Here is a 25,788-nt window from a genome sequence, read left to right as displayed (position 1 = left end):
AAAAAAACTAAAACAAAGTGTCTCCTTAATTCATAGTGTCATCTTAATCCGTTTTATAATCAATACTGATGAGAAAACTTGTAAGTTGAAGCATTTGCTTATTACAACTACAACAATTTTGTTCTTAGGTCCCTCAGCATCTCATCAATCATATTATATGTATTATTTATTTCTGGATGTTATATACATATTGCATATTAATACACATTACGTGCAGAAGATATGAAACAAAACAGAATAACAAAACAAAAATATATAACCCATTCATATGCACATTCATATACACATTGCCATACATGCCTCACTTTTATAATTGTTTAGAATCTTCTGTTTTAGTATTTATTTATTTTTAATCTTTGTAGCGTGTTACACATTTTCATTTCCTCATCTAAAAGATTGCACATGTTGACTCCTTTTGTCGATGTACATCTTTTGTTTTACATTTGTTCTATTCTTTATCTTTGTGAACTCTCTCTAATCCGAAACAGCTTCTGGATACAGTCTGGAACCATCCTATGTTTGACTTCATACATAATTTGCATTGTTTCGGGCTCCACCAAGTCTCTAAATTTAAGTGTGTATGGGTTTTTGGTCCTGGCACATTGTTTAATGAATTACATAAAAGGAGTTAAGCTTGATGACAGTTTGCAGAATAAACATGATGCTTCTATTCATATATTTTCCTTTTTTCCTCCTCACTTCCCCTTCTGTCTTCCTCTAGAGGGAGACGAGGAAGACGAGGCCAACAAGATCGAGGCTCTCCACAAAAGGAGAAATCTACTCGCGGCTTTCTGCAAACTCATCATCTACGACATCGTAGACATGCCCGCTGCTGCCGACATCTTCAAACACTACATGAAGGTGACTGTTCATCTGTACTTGACCTGACTATGGACGTAGTTTTTTAAAAACGAAAAAGAAACCTAAGTTGGGAAGTCAAATTTTCTTTACATTCTGGTTTTGGTTTTGATTTTTGGTGAAAATCTGTAGCTGTCAGAATAAATGTACTAAACTGTCATCTTTAATGTGTTTTAACTGTTTTGTTCCTCTGCCTCAGTATTATAATGATTATGGCGACATCATCAAGGAGACCCTGAGTAAAACCAGACAGACGGACAAGATTCTCTGTGCCAAGACGCTCATCCTCAGTCTGCAGCAGGTGAGACACTGGTGAAGACAATAATCCAGGCCACATGCACCGGTCCGGGGCTTTAGAAATGCATTCTTTAAGTTACCAGTGGTCAAGTGTGAACACACACAAACGCAACGTGTGTGTGTGTGTGTGTGTGTGTGTGTGTGTGTGTGTGTGTGTGTGTGTGTGTGTGTGTGTGTGTGTGTGTGTGTGTGTGTGTGTGTGTGTGTGTGTGTGTGTGTGTGTGTGTGTGTGTGTGTGTGTGTGTGTGTGTGTGTGTGTGTGTGCGCGTGTGTGCGCGTGTGTGCGTGTGTGTGTGTGTGTGTTGCAGCTGTTCAACGAGCTGCTGCAGGACCAGGGGCCCAACTTGGACCGAACGTCGTCTCACGTCAGCGGCATCAAGGAGCTGGCCCGCCGCTTCGCCCTCACCTTCGGCCTGGATCAGATCAAGACCAGGGAGGCTGTCGCCACACTGCACAAGTAAGAGCATTGACGCTGTGGTTTTTAGGGGCAACAGACTTGGCTGTAATCAGACATGGAGGAAATTAAGAATGCGTTAACTGAAGTTAAAATTAGTTTGATCAAAGATGCTCAATACTCAGGCAGCTCCAATGGTATGAAACCGTACACACTCCTGTCTCCTAAACGTGGAGTGGACGTGGCCTTGTTTGAAAGGGTAGTGAACGTTGTGCGGATGAACAAGAAGCTAAATTTGTAAAATTTATTTTTTTAAAATTCTTTTGCTAACATTACATATTTTCACGGCTACAAGACATATTTAGCATAGATTAGTTTTGTTAGGGAGTTCACAAGCGTGCAAAGAGTTTGGTCCTGAGACAGAAACATGTCTCAAACAATCTTAATTTTCTCCTGACGTGTCTGTCTGAAAAACGCCATTTTTTATGTCAATTTTGGTGTTATACAAGTCTAAAATACAGACTTTACCAGAATAAATGGGAAATTACAAAAAAAGACTATTCTCCATTTCTTGTTTTACTCTTTTCTTGTTTTTCTCTCTCTTTGTCTACTTTTTACCCCCCCCCTCTCTCTCTCTCTCAGGGATGGCATAGAGTTTGCATTTAAATACCAGAATCCTCGAGGACCAGAGTTTCCTCCTATCAACCTAGCCTTCCTGGAGGTTCTGAGTGAATTTTCCTCCAAACTAATCCGCCAAGACAAAAAGACAGTGTAAGTACTCCCTTCCGTCTTTTTTTTCTTTCTTTCTTTTCCTACTGTCACATGTATGACTCAATTTCAAAATAAAGGAATTATGCAAAACAAACGCTGCATGTCTCCTCAGCCACTCGTACCTGGAGAAGTTCATGTCGGAGTCGATGTCAGAGCGTCGGGAGGACGTGTGGCTGCCACTGATCTCCTACAGGAACAGCCTGTTGACGGGTGGAGACGAGGACCACATGTCTGTCACATCGGGCTCCAGCAGCAAGGCCGGCTCCGTACGCAGCAAGAAGGGACGGCCGCCGCTACACAAGAAACGCATCGAGGGTGAGGACGGAGACAAAGGCACAGACACACATTAGGGTTACTCGGTTTACACTGAGACGTGTTCATGATTATCTGCTGTTGTGTTACGGACACTGTGAACTCTCTCTGATCGACAGACAGAGACGGACAGACAAACAGATTACTGTGCAACAGCAGCAAGTTACATACAGGAAAAAAAACAAGAAATATACTATAATATAATAAATGAGATTTAAAAAAAAAAACACCAAATACTAGAACACCTACAGAAAAACATACAAATATACAACCTATGGACATAGTATATATAACAAAATAAAATATGTCTACTATTGTGTATTATATAATACTGTGTGTTCATTTTCAGAAGAGAGCAGTGTTGAGGGCTTGTGGATGTTGCGTAATGACACTCTTCAGACACCGGGAGCGCTGCAGACTCCTCAGCTCACCTCAACAGTCCTCCGAGAGAACAGACCAGCAGAACACATGCCCGACCCGGACTCGGAGCCCGGATCAGAGAACGACTACGTACACAAGTGAGTGTACACACATTAACATGAAATGGTTTGTCAATTACCTTTTTCTCTGTAGTTCATCCGTCACACCTGTTTTTTTTGTTTTTGTTTTTTTTCATCATTTAAAGACTGATAAGATTGTTATCATATTCTGTCCGACGCGGAGGAGGGTCTGGCTAGTCCACACAGTATAGGAGAAAAACGTGCTCTGGTTTATTGGCATTCCTTTAAACCAATCACAATCGTCTTGGGCATCACTAAGTGCCGGACAGAGCCGCGGTGCCGCTGCAAAATCACCTCGGGAAGGAACTTGTTTCAGTCATGCAACAGAAAACTCAGATTGGACAGATAGCGTAGCTAGCAGTCTGGACTTACCCTGCAGAGATCTGAGGAGCAGTTAACCATAGTCCTCAGCAATCCACCGGATGTGACCGAAAAGAAGGACATCCGGCGGAATTTCCGGCGCCACCGGAGCAATCCTGGAGGTAGAAAGTCGTGTATAAACTGTAGACTGTTACTGAAGTAACTCGGCCTCTTTCTAATAGCATAGCAGTCGTATTAAAGTGGAGTATGTTGACGGTGTGTTTGTCTCCAGCCCTCAGATGCAGATGTCGTGGCTCGGCCAGCAGAAGATGGAGGAGGTGAACAGGAAGGACCGGACGGGCATGAACTACATCAAGGCACGCAGCAATCAGGGCGTCCGGCAGACTGTGTAAGTGCCATCCCGGCTTCATACCTTCATACCATGCTTCCGGTCAGTCCTCTGTTAAAAAAGAGAGCCACTACCAGTAAGAAAAAAAGGATAAACGGATGGATATGCTGCTTCTTTTCCACCGTCTTACTTTTAATGACATTTCCCATCAGACGTGGGTTGATGGAGGACGACGCTGAGCCCATCTTCGAGGACGTGATGATGTCATCGCGGGGCCAGCTGGAAGACATGAACGAGGAGTTTGAAGACACTATGGTGATCGACCTGGTCAGTAACGGAACTTTCTCTCACCTCAGTTGTGAAATGCAAAAGATTATAATATAAATAATAAAGCTCCTTGCCTTAATTCACTATTTTTCTTTTAAATGAATTGTCTTCATTCTTGTCCTTCCCAGCCGCCATCGAGGAACAGACGTGAAAGAGCAGAATTAAGACCAGACTTCTTTGACTCTGCAGCCATGATTGAGGACGAGTCGGTAAGTACTGAAACGATTAGCCAATTCACACAAAATGAATCGACCTCTATCTGGATAAGCATTTTTGAGCAAAAAAATGAAATATGTCTGGCTTCTAGCCTCTAACATGTGAGCATTTGTTGTTCTTTATTTGACCCTCTATGATGGTAAACTGAAGCTCTTTAAACAAAACCAACCATATTAAGACGCAATTTTTTGCTCTGGGAAATTGTGATGGAATTTTTATCACTTAAACATGCATAATGACAATAATGGTTAGTAGCAGCCCTATGTGTAAATCAGTAATCTCAAATTAAATTATGTCACGCCTAATGAAACTAGACTTTTTTTCCCATCAGCCACTATGTGTAGAATGTGAACTTTTCAACACCGGCGCACCCTAGTGGTAATTAAAAAAAAGACATTGTGGCATAGAGCCATGCATACTGCTTACTGCAGGGTTCCAGCTGAGATAGTTTCTGTTTTGGATTGTCTGACAGTCGCTCTCCTCTCCATTCTTTCAGGGTTTCAGCATGCCCATGTTCTAATCTGGGAAGAGGCAAAGATCCCGATCCGGATCCACATTAGGAGTAAACAGAAGGGGGGTGGGGGGAGGGGGGGGGGTGATTTGGGACATCTAACCCAGATAACCTGCCAATCAAACTCTTAAGAAGAAAGGGGGAAAAAAACATTGTTGAAGTACTTTTCTCTCTCTATAAGACATGATGGAAGGATGTTTGTCAAGTGGATCTACCGATGGTTCTCTCATTGGCTGGATCTCACCTACGAGTGTGGAACGAGGATCGGCTCTGTTGTTTTAGGCGGGCCGCAGGGTCCAGAATATTCTGCAAAATCTAGTCCGGATTATTCAAGAGATTCGTCTTGCTCCAAATCTTCCTCCTCCTCCACCTCCACCTCATTTCCAGCCGGTTGGTTTAGCTCTTGTTGGCGGTAGCTCTAATGGCGCTCCGGCTAAGTAATCCTACTGCCAGGCCGACAAGTACCTACAGTTTTTACGGTTCCCTGTTACACAGATGTACAGTTGTTTGGTTCCGCCTCCGTTTCAGCAGCACAGAGCAGCGTAACACTCTGTACAGCCCCCTCCCCCCTCTCCTTCTTTTAATGTCGCACTTTGATCCGCCTGGTTAAATCTAACATAGAGGGGATCTCAATACTAAGTGTTCTATATCTTTGCTCTTATTAGCACCCACTAACGCCTCTCCTCTCTCTGTTCACCATCTGAGTCCGTGCTGGTGTGTGGTGTGTGATGTGTGCGTGCGTGATGGTTGAGTAGTCGCACATGCACACTGAGGTCAACACCTGAAGATCTGGCGGAACTGGTGTAACTGTGTTGTGTGTGTGATGTCAAAGCAAAAGCAAACCCCCCCCCCCCCCCCCCCCCCCCCCCCTTGAATTACGGCTTTTTGAAGTTAAAAAGAAAAAAAGAAAAGAAAAAAAAGACAATAAACATATTTTGAATTCTGTAGCTTTAGTACTAAAGTTTTAAATCAAGCGTGTTTTTGTTTTTGTCTGTTTGTACAGCTTTTTCTTGAATATGTATCTTGTTTGTTGCCAAATTGTGGCCTACATACTTACAGTATATTCCAGCCCCTTCCCCTACACCTGTAACTCGTATCTAACGGTTACCGAGCTCAGATTGTTGCTGTGGGATACCAGTTTTTAAGCGCTGTATGGTCTGATTGTAATCGTTTCACAGTTTAGTATTACAGCAGGTTCTCTGTTAGGTTTCTTCATTTTACAGTTCCAATCAAGTAACGTTTTTACACCCGACTTCAGTGTTAACTGATCCAAGACGTTTTAAGATTTGTTATCATTGTTCATATCCAGTGCAGTGATGGATTTCTATGTCTAACAGATTTGTTTGAATGTGTTCTTGAATGTTTTCAGCCATATCGTCGTTCACCACCGTCTGTTAATCAATCATTTACCTTTCCTTGGCTGGCTTGGCAGTCCTCCTTGTAAATATCAGACAATTGGATCTTTTCTGCAGTGCAGTTGACATCGGTTGCCCTTAAATGCTCTAAAAGCCTGTTTTTTCTTTTCTTTCTGTGAACCCAAATTCTTTTTAATAAAATAAAATCTGTAATCAATTTATGGACCGGTGTTTGTGTGCGCCTTTGTTTTACGTCAATAGTGTTCAAAACAAACTGTAGTGGACTGTAACTGTGCTGCGATATTCAAATGATTAAGTGTATTTCCCAAACAATTCTGAAATATATATTTTTATTCATTTTAACATTTCACTACCAAATTTGGGCATACTTTCAATTTTTGCTTTTATCCTTAAAACATACTGTGGGAAATAAATCATACACATAAACAACACTGCAACTTGACTACAGAAACTTTTGCATTGGTAAAAGTAAAGAAAACACATGGTATTGAGTCCATTTATTTTACAAATTGCAGAGCCTGCCAGAGAAGAAAGGCACAGTTCCAGGTTGTAAGGATGACTTTTCTTTACCTTGATGTAGGACACCAAACACAAGGAGTGTGTCTGGAACCCCAAACTACTGTACACAGCAGAAACCTCAACTAAATACAGTACATTCACAACATTGGAATCACTGTACATGGCAACAGACTACAATCCTAGTTTTATCAGTGAGGTGTAATCTGCCCTTTCAAATACAATTCTGTTTTAAAAATGTCAAATCCTACCCAAAAAGTGACCAATATGGCCATTACTGACTTGACAATCACCTTCATTGTGTGTGACCAATAGTTTTACGTTTAGGTACTGTAAAATGTCATAGGCTTCAGTTGTGTGATTTTCCCAATAACATCTTGCACATCAATGCTACGGTTGTAAAGACACACATGCTGATTTTGTTTACAGTGCAGTAATATATCCCCCAAATCCCTCAAAGCCTAAGGTTGATGTTTTAACATAGTTTGTAGTTTAAAACGTAATCAGTGAGCTGGAAGGGAACTTTGGGGCTGCTATTAATCACTGACAAAATCAGGGAGTGTATCTTCTTGTGCTGCTTTCAGTGGAGTGGAAAATGACAAGAAAACAAACATGTGCTTGGCAGTGTCCAAGTTTTCATAACGGGATACCACTGCAGTTACATTTTGGACTTAAAGTCAATATGAGGAAAATCCCTCAGCGAGTGCCGTTAGATAGTTTTAATGTGGAAACAGTTTGGGTGTGTTTCACAGAGGAATGTTGGCGTGTTTCTTCCAGGGGTTTATCTGCTTCTTGCTGGCCAGCACCTCCAGATCTCTGCAGATTTTCTTGCGAGTGGTCGACGGCTCGATTATGTCATCCACAAAACCTAAAGCAAACATTTGTCGGGTCAGAACCAAGTGTACTATGCATGATATCGGCGTATATAATAAAGAAGTGAGAAAGTTTACCTCGGACAGCAGCTGGGAAGGGGTTGGCGAACTTCTCCACGTACTCGGCCTCTGCCTCCGCCTGGTTCTCCTTTCCTCTGAAAATGATCTGAACAGCACCCTGAGAAAGAAGGAAACAGACCACGCACACTGTCAAATAAAACGACAGAACGAGAGGCAAACGGAAGGAAATTAGTGTGTTTGTACCTTGGCACCCATGACAGCAACCTCAGCTGTGGGCCAGGCGTAGTTCACATCTCCTCTCAAGTGTTTGGAGCTCATCACGTCATAGGCTCCTCCGTAAGCCTGGGATACACAAGCATCGAATCATATGACTTATATCAAAGCACAGTGCGCATTCTCATTGAGTTCACACACCTTTCTGGTGATGATGGTTATTTTCGGGACGGTGGCCTCTGCAAAGGCATACAGCAGTTTGGCCCCGTGTCTGATGATGCCTCCATACTCCTGAGCCGTACCTGTTGACCGTTATAAGTGCATGGTCAGATGTGACTAGCTGCATTTTAACGCAACAAGGAATTTCTGCTTACATGTAAAGTAAGCTAGTTTTCAGTTTGTGTGTGTATAGTACATCATATAGCCAGGTTAGCCATTATTAGATATATATAGATACCTGACTTTCTTCCACAGTCAAACTTGTTACTGTTGTGTGTTTATAGTTAACATTACTGTATCTTCAAGCTTCTTCTGTCTTTTGCCTGAGCTGATAGCTACATCTTTTCCTGCTTCTGTGAGTTGATTGACAAAAACATTCTGCTAATTGTGTTTTTCATGGCAGCAGAGAGACTCCAAAGAGAATTGTCGGTGAATATCCTAACCTGATTAAGATGTAAACTAGAGTTTTTTTAAAGAATACCTGGCAGGAAGCCCGGCACATCCACAAAGGTGATAATGGGAATATTGAAGGCATCACAGAAGCGTACAAAGCGGGCTCCTTTCACTGAGGAGTTGATGTCCAAACAACCTGATAAACAAGACAGAAATAAGATTAGATTATTTTGCAATGAATGTCTTAGTTCCCATGCCATGTGCTTTTTGGAACTTGGTTTGTTTGTGTATATAATTTACAAAGAGAAAATGCGGAATGCAAATTATCTTATATGTATACTTTTTGACTGACCCTCTTACATTTGGGCCCCTCAATTATTTCACTTACCAGAAGCAACTTTGGGCTGGTTACCCACAATGCCTACAGTGCGTCCATTCATGCGTGCAAATCCCACGACGATGTTTTTGGCGTAGTTGGGCATGATCTCAAAGAAGTCGCTCTCATCCACTATCTGAACAGATGTATGTAGAAAGGAGACTTTTACTTATTTCAGGAAGGAAATGAGACGTGGTTGCACATATTAAGGTTGTGTGCGCGCATACTGTTTTAATGATGTCCAACATGTCATAGGCTTTAGTTGTCTCAAACGGGACGATGGTGTCCAATGAGTGTACCAGACGTTCGCTGGAAAAAGGGACCAGATATCAGACGGGAGTTGGAATAGAAACAAATATTCTCCCATTATTATTTGGTGATTGGTTATCCTGTAAAGTGGAGGTCAAGGTGATTGGTTACCTGCTGTCGTGGCACTCCCTCATGGGGGCGGGATCCTGATTGCTTAGCGGCAGGAAATTGAAGAACTCTCGCATGTTGAGCAAGGCTTCGACGTCATTCTCAAAGGCATGGTGAGCCACTCCTGAGCACAAGACATGAGACATCTTTTAGACCCCCAGAAAGACAATATTTCAACTTGGAGAACCAATTTCAGATGAGTGATTGCACAGTTTGTATGTTGATGTGACGAGTAATTCTGGATCAGCTTTAAGGCACTCAAAGGTTTTAGAAATATGGTCACTGGGATTAACTTTAAAAGAGCCAAAGGCAAGATACTGGTAAAGAAAGCCAGTGGCTACGACAACAGCACTCGCAACTCCTCCACGAAGAAAAAAACAGAAAAAAGTGATAAAAGCTTTTACACGCAAACTAACCAGACACGGTGGTGTGCGTTTTGGCTCCACCGAGCTCCTCTTGAGTCACGTCTTCGTTGGTGACAGACTTTACAACGTCAGGTCCTGTGATGAACAGGTATGATGTGTCCTACACACGCACACACACACACACTAAAGTGACAATGCATTCTTGGAAACAGGACAGCATAATTAATTGTGTTTTTTTTGTGTTCACAATTAGCTAACATTAGCACAACGCTGATGCTTTAGAACTGTCTGCTGTGGCTAAAAAGCAATACAATGTTGATTATTACTAATTAGAATTCCATAAAAATGGATTGGTGTTTTAGCTGTGTTGGTGCAGCTCCCTACCTTCACCATGAAGGTGAAATCTGTCAGGGCGGGGGAGTAGACGGCTCCTCCTGCACAGGGACCCATGATCAGCGAGATCTGAGGTACGACTCCTGAAGCCATTACGTTCCTCTGGAAAAGCAGAATATTTCGTTTTGACTCCTCCCTCCCATTTATAGTGTCCAAAAACCATATACCTCCAAGCCATGTTAACATTAGGAATATCTAAAAGCTTGATAAGTATGATGTTTGGTGTCATGATTTCAGTCAATAAGCAGTGACCAGCAAAGGCTCTTTATGAAATAACCATACCAGGAATATGTCTGCATATCCAGCCAGAGACTCCACTCCTTCCTGGATCCGGGCTCCTCCAGAGTCGTTCAAACCGATGACCGGAGCTCCAACTGTCATGGCCTGGTCCATAATCTGAGCACAGAACATTTAAACGTTGTACATCCAAATCTGTATCTTTTTTTTTAAAGATCCGAGCGCAGACAAGAAGATAAACACTGACATGCGTGGACACCTCACTATCTCAGTTTTGTTTACCTTACAGATCTTCTGTGCATGAGCTCCAGACAGACTGCCACCAAACACTGTGAAGTCCTGAAGAAAACCAAAAAGATGGCAAGATGGAAAGAATATTGTACCAGTGAAACTAAGCTGCTGTGTACTGCCACAATGTAGGATTCTTACAGTATAATTACAAATTGTACCTGACTGAATACATAAACCAGCCTGCCATTGATCCTGCCTCTGCCTGTCACAACGCTGTCACCTGGAAACTACGACAGAGAGAGAGAGAGAGAGAAAAAGATTGTGACAATAACTATTTCACACCCCGGAGGATGAGACAGTCTCTAGTTTCCATTGGATAAAGCATGATGATGTGGAGTTGTGGCCTGCGTGCGAGCTCTTACCTTGTTCCTATCCTGCTCCATGCCAAAGTCGGAGCAGCGATGTTCCACAAACATGTCCGACTCCACAAAGGACTCGGGGTCCAGCAGAAGCTCCACCCGCTCCCTGGCCGTCAGCTTACCCTGCAACCGATAACATTAAGTTACTACACATTAGCTGAAAAACCTCTTTGGTTGCACGTTACGATATAAACCATGACACAATTCAAATACGTAGCCAAAGTATATCATTAAGAAGACCTGCTTTATTGTAATACCAGATTGTCATTTGTCAGGTATTTAATTTGCATGATTAACCAAACAGAAACATTTGATATATCTCATATATGTACAGAGGATTTTTATAAATATTACTTTGTTCGGTATACAATCTACATCCATAGATTTCATTGAGCAAAACAGAGTAACATTATAACTATTACATTATGCCAACAAGTCAGGGCTAATGATAAATAGCTTTTAATAACATATACTTTATTAATCCCGCAAGGGTCAATTACAATTTACACTCTGTTGTTATTACAAAAACATGCTCAGTGTACCTATACATGCACTAAATGGAGAGATGTCAGAGTGAGGGGGCTGCACATGGAAAGGCAGCAGTTGGGGCTTCGGTGCCTTGCTCATGAGCACCTCGGCAGTGTCCAAGAGGTGAACTGGCACCACCACTCTCCCTACACCCTACTGACTGAGCTACTGCCACCCCAAATATTATATTGAAATTTCACAACCCATGGTAAATCACATTTCAAGTTGTCTATTTTTTTGTTCGTCACTCTGGACACTGGAATTGTCAAATTGCGCCTTTGATAAACCACTGAATATGTTTAGGATTTGTTACCAACTAGGCCTACACCTGCAAACTATTGTAGAACTTCTACCTGAAGTTAGAGCAAAGCTAGTACTTTGTTTAAGGAGGGTTTACCAAGATGGGGCATTGCAAAGTACGTGAAGGGCAACTGAGGGTTAACTCTGGCTGGCAAGGTAAGAAAGATGTTAAAAAGGTAAACCATTGACTTTGAGTCTTTGTACGAGTACGAGACTGTCACACCTCAACCACTCCAGTTGTCAGGTATTTAAAGCTTTATGTCGTTTAAAAAAAGCACACATGCTTGCATAATGTAGGCTAACATTGCAACAATAAAGTCAGTGAGAGCTGACTCTACCTTCTTGTGTTGTGCATCTATTCTCTGCTGACCTCCGCCGGCTAGCGCCGCCGTCCGTTTCTTGTCAATCCTTTCCTTAACGGACAGGTGGCTGACAGAATACCAGCGGCAGTCCCGTTGCAGGTTCGTCGGTAGCACTGCAGCAGCGACTGCGCCATGTTTTACTTGCCCCAAACTCCTGAAAGACGTCCTAAACCCGTTTAACAGTCCAAAGCTGCTTCGGGCCACACTGAGAGCCGCCATCATTTCCTTGCGTGTTCTCGGGTGACATCGGGCAAGGAAATGAAAGACAGAGATATGAGCCAATAGTAAACGGGGGTGAGCTGTCACAGCCAATAACAAAGAAGGAATGAGTACAAGGGTGGATAGGCGGGACATGGAACTTCATCGTGGCCTGTAGCCTGAAAGTCAAGGCTTTGGGATTAGCATGCCCTGACTTTGGCTTTACCAGGTAGACCCATAGACCGGGTAGACCCTATGGGTAGACCTTCCCGTCAGTTTTGGACCTCTTTCTTTAACTGTCTATGTTTCTCTGCTTGGCCAACTTGCCAGTGGCATTCCTTAACTATAGATTGTTAAAAATCAAGAACAAAAAGTTTAACCGATGAGACTAATTTTTTTTTTAATTTACCGTAATTAAAATACATTCGAGTCCATTTAAATATTGAAATAAACAACTGCATTATTGTCTGGGAAACAACTAATTTATCTAGGATTACTTGGGTTAAATCTAATTTACCATTTTGTGCTTTAATGGGAACAAGTGTTGTGCTAAATACAAGATTGCCAATGTTAATGTATTATATGCATGACAGCATTTTCAGTTTTGCCGGATTTCAGTCATTCTGGATTTTCAAGCATGCTGTGGTTGGAGGAGCAGTTTGTTGTTTTTCATTTCAGAAATTTTGAGTTTCCAAGGCAAGTCATGAGCTTGAAGGTTCAGTCTTGGCCTCTGGATAAGTGGACCTTTCAGCTAATTGAATGCCTATTACTAGAATTATTTTGGGCTATAGCATCATAAAATATGAATGCTGCTATAGCATTCATATTTTACAAACTATAACTTTTCCAAACTTTTTGTTTAAAAAAATGATTAGTGACAGAGACAATTCAGTGAACAACAAGAAACAGAATTGGTGGTGCAAATACGTTAAGCATATTTTTGCACTATATGACATTTTCTCTATATAGCAAACCCTTCACTTGCACCTGGATCTTCAACCAGTGATGTAGTGGAGGCTAAACGCACGTAAACGCCGTTTATGCACCTCTCAAAATTCGGAAATGGCGTTTACCCACCTCCAAAGTGCTTTAACCTCTGAATAGCCTATTGTCCCAAAGCCATTCTAAATTAAGCTTTTGTCGTTTAGTTTCATATTGTTCATTATTAGTTTCATAGGTTGTTTAAACCTAAAACGAAGTCCATCATTTGCGCTGCATTACTGTCAGTGTTGACTAATCTCTTGCGGTGTTGGGGTATGAGCCCCAGCGTTGCCTTCCAGGCAGCGCTACCTGTAATGTATAGGATTGGGCAATGGTTGGGTGCCTTGAAGTCCCGGTCGCAGCGCTGCCTGGAAGTCAAAGTTGAGGGTAAAACATAAGCAGGAAGCGGCAGACTAAAGTCAAAGATTCGTCAGTCATGTCATACTATCACATGTAGTTAATGATGATGGGTTTGAAAATGGTAAACATGTGACTTATGTAGATTGTGTGTCTTGCAAAAGTGTGTGAAGCATTAATATGTGTAGACTTTTGGGGACTTGAGAAGAGGTTTTGCTCTGTGTGTCAGTTTAAATAATTGTTCTATGCATGTCATTTTATTGTGTTAGCAATTGAAAAAACTGTATTCACCAACTATTTTGTTAATCAATTAGTTGGTTTGAGTAATTTTTGTTAGAACAAAGTAAAAAGGTCTTTGATTCCAGCTTGTTATATGTGAATATTTTGCACATATTTTTGTTGTCTCTGTTTTGTCATTTAGTAACTTTATAGATTTCAACCATATAATTCCTTCTAGAGTCTTTTTAACAAGAACTTTGATTAATGTATGAACTGAATACTGATTGTGCGACCTATGAGGGAACAACCAGTGATAAATTGCCTGTAGCAATGTCATCAGGGTGCACCGGTAGGCCGTGGCCCCCCTTATCAGTGATCGCGTCGTGGTCCACCTGATCGCAGAATTTATAGTTTACCCACCTCTTTTTTTACCACTACACCTCTGTCTTCAACGGTAACGTTTTTGTTGTTGATTGGGATGTTAGGAGACATGCAACATCCTTTAAAGTTTCAACCATCAGCTGCAGTCCTCTGATATGATCCAGTTGATTTACCATTTAAAAGATTTAGGCTAAATAACACAAATTGGAACTGGGTATACAATAAGCCACATTCTTTTCCTAGGATGGCGGGAGCAAGGAGGCGGCATGTACCGCCCTAGTACTCGTTGCCTATTCTGGTGGGATTGGCTAGATTTAAGCAAGAGCAGAGGAATTGGTTAGGTTTAGGGCAGAGCCTCTGGGTTAGGGTACAGTTTAAGCCAATCAGAGGCAGAGTAGGGCGGGACATGCCGTCGCCATCCTAGGGGAAATAAGCTCGTCTATTGGTAACCAGGGTAACTGGGAGAAGTCTCGCGCGATAATTATGCATGTCGAGAGGGGTTGATGCGAGGAAAAGTGGAAAATCGAATGATTGATGCATTTGTAAAACGACTAGTTAGCTATGTTTCGGTCGCTGCTCGCCAAGTATTATAGCAAAACGTATCAGAATCGCAGGATTTCAATTTATAGCTTACATTTCCCTCCTACGCGGGTAGCATAACGGCCCTAGGGGGGTAGTGATCCGGTTGAATTTTCGCTAGCTAATTTGGCTAGCCATGCTAACGCAAGCTGGTTAGCTTTGTTTACATCGAGTGCGCGCCTGGGATATGTTAGCTAATTGCTAACCAAACAAATGTGTGCTCTTAGGAGCAGGTTTTTATGCAATTAAGCATCGACGTGGACACAGCGTTGGATTGTAAATGTGGTCTATGGCTAACATCGATCATCTCTCGTGTAAAACGTTTGGCTGATGTCGTGAGCTAGCGCTAGCTACATAATGCTAACCTTTTAAACATGGGTCATTGTATTCACTGCTAGCTGTTATGCAGCGTTAGGGAGAATGTGAGTAATTATAAACCAGGGTCTAATAGGTCCTAATTAACTTAAATTGTGATCTGAAAGGCCTCGTTGGTGAATAGTAACTACTACGAACCAGTGATGCTAACTTTAGCTAGCCGCCTGCCGAGCTAACGTTGTGCGCGTTTAGCTAGTGATGCCCGCTTCAGCATGTCCGTTGTCTGTTATTGTGTCTATTATTAATTAATGTGCCTGCATTGAAACAATGGAGTGACTGATTGTTGCTCCATCAGGCCAGTTCATATTTCCTCCGTCCACCCTGAGATCTGGCTAGCCTTAGCTCCGTCGCAGCGAGTGGCTGGACTTTTTTTCCCGGGCCGTGTATCCCTGAGGCTGCGGAGTACACCGCTATGAACCCCGTTAATGCAACCGCTCTGTACGTGTCCGCCAGCCGGGCCGTCCTGCAGTGTGACCCGCGGCAGCCTCACACTTTTGCAGAGATGTACACGCTACTGCCCTTCTTCCGCCAGTCCCTTGCATGCCTCGTCTGTGGTAAGCATCCTGAAAATATCACTGAATAATAGCAATGCATCTCACTCGCTCTAGTGTTGTTTGGGGTCCCCTCACTGCAAGATAGCAAAATAGATTCAGTTTACAAATATAATTGGTGTTTTATAACCTTAACTTAGATATTCATATTGACTGAAGTGTACGTGGGCATACGTGGGCTCGCAGCTGTTGACACGATTTGTCGTGCTCACAACCGTGGTCTCCTTAGCAACCGAGGCTGAGCCCCAGTCATCTGTCCTCTGTCAAGACAGATGACTCCCGTGTTGAGTCTGCTGCAGAGCCATGTGTTTCCTTATTCATTCCTATTTCCTCGCTCCGCTTAACTAGTGGAATATCAACACTGGCACTGTTTGCATTTAGAAACGTGCAATATTGACAGAACTATATATGACAATATTTCTGGTCTTTGCCCATTATGTAGTGGTGTTTTTTGCATGATTATGTATCCTTTCCTGCAATATTTAACCAGAACTACAAGTTGGGTGATGTAAACAGTAAAAATCAGTAGGTTGTACCCTTTATTGAAATAGACAGAAAGATACATGGGGGGGGTGTACATTTAAGCTATAGAAAAAATTAAAATCCCAGATTAGTCACACATTATTAATGTATTGCATTTATTAATTTCCCTGATCTGCTAGACATGCATCATGTTGGTACTGAAACAGGCAGATGAGAAATTGATTAGTTCATTTACATAAAAGGATTCAATATCTATTTTGGACTGTCGGTCAGACAAAACAAGCTATTTGAAAAAGTCACATTGGGCTCTGGGAAATTGTGATAAGCATTTCCCATTGTTTTCTATGGTTTTACAGCCCAAATGGTTAATTGAGAAAATAACTGGCACACAAATCAATTCAAATGGAAATTACAACCGTTTCTATTGAGGCATGATGGTGGATGAAAATGACTAGTTTGTTTTGCTGTGCCACAGTTGCTGCACATAAAGTCGATACATGCGTGGATTAACTGCTCCCTCTTGTTTTTGTCTCAGGTAAACTGCTCCAGAATCCCATTTCCCCAGCACATGCAGAGTGTCAGCATTATGTGTGCTTGGCCTGTAAAGGCCAGAAAATGCAGATAAGGCCATCATGCAGCCGCTGTAAAGACTATTCCTGCTTCCAGGAAAACAAACAGCTCTCTTTGCTGGTGCAGTGCTACAGGAAGCTCTGCCTCTATGTAACTCATTCGCCGTTGCTGCAGTCGATCAGCAGCCATTTGGGAGGGTCTCCAGAGGTTCTAGCCATGCTAGAGGAGGTGCTAATGTCACACAAAGAGGAGATAGAGACAGATGACCCAAGCCTAGCACAGGAAGATGTGAATCCATCTGCCCCTGAGTCCCTTACCCCCACGGAGGCACCCAGGGGCATAGCACAAAATTCTGGGCCCTCACGAAAGACATTTTCTATGGGCCCCTCCCCGGAGCCACCTCTTGCTCCTGCAGAGCTCTCAGCTGTACCCCAGAGCTCGTCCTCTGACTCTCCCCATTACAATGGACCACAGGAATGCAATGGAGAAGTGCTTGAGGACCTGGATCCCTCTTCTCCTGAGCTGGAAGTATGTGAGCTGGTAGAGGAGCAGCCCCAGACAGGCCTGTCTGTGTCCAATACTGGTTGTGGTGGTCTGGAACTGAGTCTGACCACTGGACATCTAGCCCCAATTCCAGGCACTGTGTGCTCACTCAGGGATGGGGAATCTAGCAGCAGGGAGCTGGAAGAAGGGGAAGTGTTGCTCCTCAGTGTGGAGGAGGTGTTACAGACTTTGGATCCCCTTCAGCCTGGTCGAGATTCTCCTCATACACAGCCAGATTGCATGCACACTCACACACACATAACATCGGACAGAGCACACGCTCAAATGTACATACAGCTGGACGCAGCTCACAACTACACACAGATTCAAACAGACAGGACTAACACAGTGGCAAGTGATGGTGCTCACATACACACATCCTCCTTCGATGCTCCTCCAACCTCCAAGCCCCCGCCAGTTCGCCTTAAACGTAAACGTTCTCGTTCAGAGAGTGACAGGGAAAAGGTGAAACCCCTCCCTATTGCCTCCATCCTACAGGGCCCCTCTTTACTTGTACCCACTCCAAACCCCTCTCAGACACTGTACATGCAACCACATACACCTTCCTTAACTGTACCAGCACACACATACTCGTCTCTTCCCAATGGAGTGCCCCCCAAGCCCAGTCGCCCTGTGCCAAACCACAATAAAGGTGCCAGGAAGCATGTTGATTCGGGCCCCAAGAAGCCCCATGCGAAGGCCCGCAGTGGTGGTGGCTCCAAGATCAAGGATGGAAGCAAAGACCAACGGTTGATGTCAGGCTGCCTTGTGCCCCCAGCGCCTATTAGGCCTCCATATAAGAAGCCAGTGGAGAAGAAGGGCTGTAAGTGTGGCAGGGCCACCCAGAATCCATCTGTGCTGACCTGCAGGGGGCAGCGCTGTCCCTGCTACTCAAACCGCAAGGTGAGAATAATGTGTGGATTCAGCTTCTTTTTTTTTTTTTTGTATTGCCAGTTAAATTTGTCTATATACAGCACTGGTATCATTGTGTGTTTTATTTAGTGTAAGTATACAATATTCTTTGATAAAACTATTTAGGCTATTTAGTACTATTTTTTTTTTAAATTATTTTTTATAAATATTGACCCTTGGAAGAGTAGTTATTGCCAAGATCACAACTAATGGGAATTCAAATAATCGCTGTAAATTCAAAGATTATGGTCGTACTAATTGGCCTGTCAAAGCTTTCATTTTAAGGTAAAGATGTCTTTGCACTTTATTTTCAATCCAGCATTGCCATTATTATCATCATTATAAAAGATAGTTGGGGTTAGATTAGTACATATGCAACTTTTAATGTGATATTGGTGCGATGCAAATCAACTAATGTTCCTTGCCTATGTCTTGTCATCTCTCTCAGGCATGCTTGGATTGTATCTGTCGAGGTTGCCAGAACTCCTACATGGCCAACGGGGAGAAGAAGCTCGAGGCTTTCGCCGTGCCAGAGAAAGCCTTGGAGCAGACGCGGCTCACACTTGGCATCAACCTCACCAGCATCACTGCAGCCGCGGCCCTCCGCAACCCGGCAACCACCAGCATCCGCGCTAACACCCTCCTCAATGTCGCCACAGCAACGGGTACCCCTGTGACCACAGCCTTCCTGTCCCCCAGCCCCCTGCAAGAGCCCAATTATGAGGACAGCCTGGAGCTGCTGATTGGATGAGAGGCTGGGACTCCAAATACAGACAGCTCGAGGCTGATTGAATGTGACAGCTGATCGTTGTCTGTCAGACAACCTGTACCTCCCCCCTCCCAGAGGGGAGGCAATCCAAGGCAGCTATGGGTCTGTCCTGTTCTGTAACCTGCTCTTCTTCTGTGTTGGAAAATGCTGAGTAGTAAGACTAGCATGGGTGTGCCAAAGCCTCCTGTATTGTGCCTGTGTGCCGGTGTGTATTGTCGCCTGTTTGTAGTTAAACACTTATACTCTGTTCCAAGGCTGTTCTGTACTCCAGAGGTGCTTTTTGTTCATAGACCACAGACATACTGTAAGAGGCAATAGGAACCCATACAAGGTTTTTTTGTTTGTTATTGTGTGCGCACCATTATAGATTTCAGTGTGTGATTATTGGTGCATAATGATAACAAAAACGGCATCATCATATCTCAGTCACCTGTCGCAGCATTTTCCATGTCCGAGTATTACTCCACGTATGTTAAATGCTTAATTGGTATCAGGACGGCCCTTACTAATCCTTAACCCTGTATGTGTTCACACCTTGATTGAGAATGACACTTGTGACTAATCTAAAGAGAAGTTAAGTCTCACACAAGACTCTATGCCTTTTCTATCTCATTAACTCACTCAATCCAAGTACTGTCGGCTGATAATGAATTTGTCTTAATGAACTTGACTGATGCAGGCGTTGTACAGGCAGCAAGATAATGTCAAAGCACTTGGCTGGCTTCAAGGTTTCTGTGCGTGTATGAGTGAGTGTGTATGTGTCTGCTGATATTTACTGCAATGAAAGTGGGGAGGCGGATGGTGGATTGTAAGCACTTAGTCTGATTGATTGGCCAAATTACAACAAAGACCATTCTTGGTTACCATAGCAATAGGAGCACCAACAAGGAGCCTCACAGCTCTCGTGCACACACAGTTGTTTACAGTATTGCCATTTACATAGACTATAGCTGACTCTCTTCTAAAATATTACACCGTTATGGATTGATTATGGGTTTCTACATGACTGTGCGTGTTAGATAAATTGAAGCCATAGATTGTCATTAACAAGACAAAATATCCTCTGCGTGTGCATTTTCCCCCCCCTCAGTTGTAGTGTCCTGACTGATTTGAGAGCAACTCAGAAACTATTTTTGATATCACGTGCTTGAGATTTGGTACCACTGTCTTTTTTTCGTGTTTTGGTTAAAGCACCTTGAAGCCCTCCTATAACTTGAGAGGCTGCGTATTGTCTGTGTTTGTGTTTACTGTCTCAGCTGTAACCACAACATGTTTTTGTCAGTCGAGTCATGGTGACCAAAAAGAGACTGAAGGAGAGAGCGGGAGGCTGACCAAACAAACACCTTGGTTCTCAACTCATAGACCAGGAAGTAGCAGGTGGATTACAGTGTGATCCGCAAATATGATCTATCTTCCTGTGTGTGTGTGTATGTTTCAAAATGTATTTCGTTGGGCATTACTTGAACTCCCGATTAGTTTTTGGTATGTTTTTTTTTTTTTGTTGTAAAAACTCTTGTTTGAGGAGTGATTCTTATTATTGCTGAAACATTCACTGCCACAATACGGAAACATGTAATACGACATGAATTAAATGATAGTTTTTTACTTTTTCAGTGATCTGTCTTTTTGTGTAGAGGTGATATTTGATTCAAGTTTGCATGTGCCGACAATGTTTTAACACATTAACAACAGCCATGAACTCAGCATTGGATGAGGATTTGTTGTTGAGGCTAACATGCTCTCTTGCACAAGCTAGGAAGAATCTAGAAAATGGTTTATGTCAAGAAAATTAACTTATTGTTTGTCTTTCATTCTGTAAATTCTCATTTCCTGTTCAATGAAGAGTAAACCAGAAAAAAAACTAAAAGAAATAGGCCAGTACAGGACGGTCAATTTACTCCAACTCCATTATACTGATTTCCAACTAAAATAATTTTCAAATGCCTAAAAAACAATAATTTTTTTACTATACAATCTATAAAGCAACCATTTGTAAATTAATTTATCTGGCCCTAAAAAAAAAAAAACTCTTGCTATCCATTGCATATAGAAGTGTAAATATGTCAGAAACTCATTTAATACTCGGCCAGTGCACTCTTTAAGGCCGCAGGACATCATAATCTGTGTTGTGCCACATATTCATTCAAAACATTGTACAAAGAGGAAATTGAACCGCAAATACTGTAAACAAAAAGGAAACCACTCATAACACTGAACAAAATGTTGTCTTGTGGCATTTTTCAGAAAACGCCTGTTAAGCGTCATGTGTCATTTCTTGGGGATGACAACGCCACTGCTGGACCTGCAGGCAAAACAGCTTCCTCTGTTCTCAATAGAAGCCATTCACACAAGAAAGCACTATCTATTGCATCTATTGTACTTCTCCAAGTAACATGTACTCTGAAAGCAGCCCATACTCCCAAGTTTGCTCTGTTATGTGGTACATCCTGTTTACTAGTCATTAAAACAGAATTAATAACCCGTCAGGTTTAACTGTCTCTGCTGGAGTAAATACACAGCAAATGGCTCTTCCTTGTTACCATTTAGCCACTGAGAGTCCATCATTGCAGCTTTGGTTGTTCAGCTCCGTGGTTTGAAGAAGTCCCTTGCACTCCCTGGAGTTCTCCTCCAATCCTGACCCTCAGACAGCTGCTCATATTATTGAGCAACCCCCCCCTGCCGTTTGGTTTCACGTCTGATGTCTGTATCAAGTCATCTAAATTCCAGGCTCTTTATTCCGAGGTTCTCTCTCATTAGCCCACAAGGAAGGCCCCAAAGTAGCTTGCCCTCCCGTCCATCTCCATGGCGCTGGCATTGCTCACGGTGATGAAGAGGCGGTCAGCCGGCTGTAGAAAGGCAGTACCGGCCTGATGCAGGGAGAAGAGACCAGGCTCCTGACCCCGAGGCCAGCAGGCGCTCCGGGACGATTTCATCAGCAGGATGGGCACCGTGTAGGAACTCATCTGTGGGCCAGAACACAAAAACATTACTCTCCACATGAACTCCTATACATTATATTAGCATATAGAATTGATTTATAAACATCTTTCTGATACCATCTGAAAAGAATATCTTTGTTTATTCCTTGTGGCGCATTCAAGGACACTGACATTTGAGGTTTGAGAGTTGACTTTATTACCAACAATAACTATATACTGAATTTGTTTGACTCTGTCCAGCTGGATATTCTGCTCATAATATATAGCCAACTTCTATTTGGGAGCGATATTTTATTTTGTAGTCCTAACCAATGAGTAGCGAGTGACATATCCGTCCTGCTGATGCCCGATTTTCCATCGACACAGAACCCGCAGTAGCAGTTGCTCCGAGCTTTTGTTGTTTTTCATGTCGATTGACTGACATTGTTGCAGAAAACCTAACCTTCTTGTAGATATACTGGACGAGCTCTGCTCCTTCCTCCTTTGCTTCCCCTGTCTCCCCATCCGTCTCCCCCGTTGAGGGCAGTCTGAAGTAGGTCTGACCATAGATGTAGTAGAGGCCTGCTCTGGGCACCAGCAGCTCTCCTCCCCTCAGCTCCATGTTCTGCAGGAAGGACAGACCTCTGTGGCCCTCCCACGCTTCGATTCGCTCCCCAAGGTACCCCCTGCTGCTCCGTGGGCCTGCAACAGCACAACAACACACAAGAGTTAAGGCCATTCACTGCGATGCAAGATCATTTAAGATTTCCAAAGTGGAGTGTTAATGGGTATAACCAGTCACTGCTATTCAGATAAGAACAAAATGTTAATACACTCTCAGTGTGTTAATCATGCTAACAAACCAGTGTTTTTAAAGTAAACAGCCACACATTTAAAAAGGAGGCATGTGTATATTTATATTAAGGGGACAGCTTGCTATATTCTATATTTTCTCGTTATCAAGAAATCCCATGAAAATACCAAAACCAACATTGTGTGAGTACCTTTTAATACTTTTGCCTTCTCCACTCTGTCAGCATTTGTCTTTCCCATTACAGACTAAATGAAATGTAAATGTAAATGTATTTTATTATATAGCACTTTACAACGACCGTAAGTGAACCAAAGTGCTTCACAACAAATAAAACCACAGATTTAAACAACAATGCACCACTAACAAAATTACAATATCGAATGATAAGTAAGAAAATAAAATAAAAAAAAAATAAAAACAATACAATCATGCAATGTGTGTCATCACATTACTAAGTACCAAACGCCAATTTAAAAAGATCGTCTTAAGTCTTGATTTAAAAAGACCCAGGTCGTAATGATACGCATCTCACTGGTAGCTTATTCCGAGCTTAGGTCCAGAAACCGAAAAAGCGCGTCACCCCAGTGTTTCAGTTTTGACCTTGGCACTTCAAACATGATTTATTAGATGACCTCAACGTCCTACCAACTTTCGAATAATCAGCATGTCTAAAATGTAAGATGGGTCAAGCCATTAGATTTAAAACAACAAAACAATTTTATACTTAATTCTAAGTGTACCGGGAGCCAATGGAGAGATAGAATCGGAGTTATGTGGTCTCGTTTTTTCGTGCCCGTTAACAGCGGGCAGCTGCATTTTGGACAGTTGGAGACGGTCAACGAGGACTGGGAAACACCCATATTAGGGCATTACAGTAGTTCCAGTCTAGAGCTTATTAAAGCGTGAATAGCCTTCTCAAGATCATGACGGTTTATAAAAACAATTTTACCTTTGCCAGAAGGCGCAATTTAAAAAAGCTCGATCTAACAACATTATCAATCTGTTTGTTGAATTAAAAGAACTATCAAGTCACTCCTAGTTCTTTCCCGTCTGTCTGGCCGTTGGAAACCAGGACCAAACCCGTTAGACACAGATTCTCCAAACACAATATATTCAGTTTTACCTCATTTAAGTGCATAAAATTTTGGGCAACCACTGCTTAATGTCCGTGATGCAGTCAACTAAGGTACCTTGTACATCACCAGGCTTCAATGGCAGATAGATTTGCAGATCATCTGCATAGCAGTGAAAAGATAGGTTGTGTCTGGCTATAATTGACCCTAGCGGTAGCATATATAATGAAAACAAAATAGGGCCAAGAATGGAGCCTTGCGGAACTCCACAGGAAAGAGAAGCACAGGAAGAAGTCAAATCCCCCATCATCACAGAGAAAGTTCTATTTGATAAGTATGACATAAACCACTTCAGTGCGGTGCCATGAATGCCAACAAACTGTTCCAGGCGTGACAGGAGGATTGTATGGTCTACCGTATCAAAGGCAGCTGTGAGGTCTAGTAGTACTAAGGCAACAGGACATTTGTTATCTACAAAGAAAGCAATATCATTATGTACCTTTAATAATGCAGACTCAGTGCTGTGATAAGACCTAAATCCAGACTGAAATTTTTCAAGGACAGAGTTGTTTTCCAGAAAGGGTTTCAACTGTAAGAAAACAACTTTTTCCAAAACTTTAGAAAGAAATGGAAGATGAGACAACGGTCTATAAATAATCAGTGTAGTACAAGGTTAGGTTTTTAAGAAGGGCCTAACCACGCATGTTTAAAGGCAGCTGGGACGTTCCTAGACTAAGACAGCTATTCATTAAATCCACAAGCCCAGGCCCGACAAACAAAAACCAGTTTCAGGACTCTAGTAGGGCATTCAATGGACAATTTGTGGACTTCAATGATCTCACTATCTCGCTAAGGAAGATAAAGAACCTAACTCAAACTCCTCAAACCCAGCAGAATGAACTGGAGCAACAAAAAATTCCTTATTAAAACCTTTCCTAGTACTCGCCTAACAGAGTCAACCTTATCAACAAAAAATTGAAGAAAATTTTCACAAGTGATGTTTGCAACATCAGCACAGAGCAAAATTTGGGTGGTTCACAAAAGAATTAATTGTAGCAAACAGGACCCTAGGGCAGCGACTGCTGCTAGAAATTATATCAGAAAGATACTGAGATTTTGCCTCTCGTAAACATAAACCAGGATTAAATACTTTCATGAACGAAAAGCTGCAGATTAATGTCAGATTAACGTTACTTATGAAAAATAAACTACAGGGCCCAGGTTTATTATATCCAAGTAACATGTGCAGTAGTGTGGCCCATTTATGTTTTTATTAATAGTTTTTGAACGACAATGGAGCTGAAATTAATAACATTTACTACACCAAGGTTTTTTTTTCATGGGATTTATTTACAATAAGAAAAAGATTAGACTATTACCAGGCTTTTCCTTTAAAGCCAAAATGTGTACAATTAAAAATAATTTTGATTTGGCATTTCCAATGTCACAGACGCTAAGAACACTAATCATACAAATATGATTTCAGGTCAGGACTACCAATTTCTAAAGATACTGTTAATGTTTGTTGAAATATCTGGACAGAGAGTAATTGGGACGTTGCAACTCTCTGACCGGTCACAACAACAGGACAAGGATAAAGCAGCTGCACGTGTGCAGGTCTGGACAAACGTGAGAGCAGTCTGGGAAGCCTTGAAGCCCATTCCTCACCTCTGGCCCCGGAGACGTGTGGGTGAGGCCCCACCGTCCTCACAGGTGTGTGAGCATTGTGAATATGTGTCACTAAAAATCCCAAATCCTGTGTCACTTATGCTTTCCAGGACTCTACTTGGTTTGCCTACTGGATATTTTACTCCTGTGCTACCATCGAGGATCCTCACCGTCTGCGGTTGGAGGCTCTGTGGACGAGATCACACCGGTCACATGTGCAGCAACTTTAGGAAGAGGGACCCCTCGAACCCCAGGGCTCAGGAGAGGCAGCACTCCTGTCAGCTTATCTGGGAAACCACATGCCGATAAAAAAAAAAAAAAAAA

The 25,788-nt window shown here is 42.4% G+C and overlaps 4 protein-coding genes across 4 annotated transcripts in view; 2 read left to right on the top strand and 2 right to left on the bottom strand.

Moving 5' to 3' along the window:
- Positions 1–6,405, top strand: part of stag1a (STAG1 cohesin complex component a) — a 19,702-nt gene extending 13,297 nt beyond the window's left edge. The window contains exons 22-31 of the mRNA XM_032501051.1: positions 722–861; positions 1,058–1,159; positions 1,464–1,612; positions 2,192–2,320; positions 2,433–2,635; positions 2,982–3,150; positions 3,725–3,841; positions 3,994–4,108; positions 4,237–4,317; positions 4,821–6,405. Of these exons, the coding sequence (XP_032356942.1) occupies positions 722–861; positions 1,058–1,159; positions 1,464–1,612; positions 2,192–2,320; positions 2,433–2,635; positions 2,982–3,150; positions 3,725–3,841; positions 3,994–4,108; positions 4,237–4,317; positions 4,821–4,844 (1,229 nt within the window). The 3' untranslated portion in view covers positions 4,845–6,405. The remainder of the gene's footprint in view (positions 1–721; positions 862–1,057; positions 1,160–1,463; positions 1,613–2,191; positions 2,321–2,432; positions 2,636–2,981; positions 3,151–3,724; positions 3,842–3,993; positions 4,109–4,236; positions 4,318–4,820) is intronic.
- A 288-nt stretch (positions 6,406–6,693) lies between these two features.
- On the bottom strand, positions 6,694–12,339 carry pccb (propionyl-CoA carboxylase subunit beta). The gene is made up of 15 exons (XM_032501053.1): positions 12,050–12,339; positions 10,887–11,006; positions 10,683–10,751; positions 10,516–10,572; positions 10,279–10,392; positions 9,988–10,098; positions 9,655–9,763; positions 9,242–9,362; positions 9,049–9,130; positions 8,834–8,957; positions 8,534–8,641; positions 8,035–8,135; positions 7,864–7,962; positions 7,678–7,777; positions 6,694–7,595 (listed from the first exon to the last, which is right to left on the bottom strand). Exons 1-15 carry the CDS (start codon positions 12,293–12,295, stop codon positions 7,474–7,476), a joined length of 1,683 nt encoding a protein of 560 aa, XP_032356944.1. The 5' UTR covers positions 12,296–12,339; the 3' UTR covers positions 6,694–7,473.
- A 2,326-nt stretch (positions 12,340–14,665) lies between these two features.
- On the top strand, positions 14,666–20,596 carry msl2a (MSL complex subunit 2a). The gene is made up of 4 exons (XM_032501052.1): positions 14,666–15,717; positions 16,733–17,099; positions 17,166–18,213; positions 18,671–20,596. The coding sequence occupies exons 1-4, from the start codon at positions 15,576–15,578 to the stop codon at positions 18,971–18,973; spliced, it is 1,860 nt and encodes a 619-aa protein (XP_032356943.1). The 5' UTR covers positions 14,666–15,575; the 3' UTR covers positions 18,974–20,596.
- Positions 20,223–25,788, bottom strand: part of LOC116670496 (tumor necrosis factor ligand superfamily member 10) — an 8,655-nt gene continuing 3,089 nt past the window's right edge. The window contains exons 4-6 of the mRNA XM_032501055.1: positions 25,635–25,751; positions 22,373–22,611; positions 20,223–21,954 (exon numbers count right to left, since the gene is read on the bottom strand). Coding sequence (XP_032356946.1) covers positions 21,745–21,954; positions 22,373–22,611; positions 25,635–25,751 — 566 coding nt within the window. The 3' untranslated portion in view covers positions 20,223–21,744. The remainder of the gene's footprint in view (positions 21,955–22,372; positions 22,612–25,634; positions 25,752–25,788) is intronic.

The sequence above is a fragment of the Etheostoma spectabile genome, chromosome 20 (genome assembly GCF_008692095.1).
Source record: "Etheostoma spectabile isolate EspeVRDwgs_2016 chromosome 20, UIUC_Espe_1.0, whole genome shotgun sequence".
NCBI lineage: Eukaryota > Metazoa > Chordata > Actinopteri > Perciformes > Percidae > Etheostoma > Etheostoma spectabile.
Note: the sequence above shows the minus strand (reverse complement) of the source record. Positions and strands in the feature narration are given on the sequence as shown.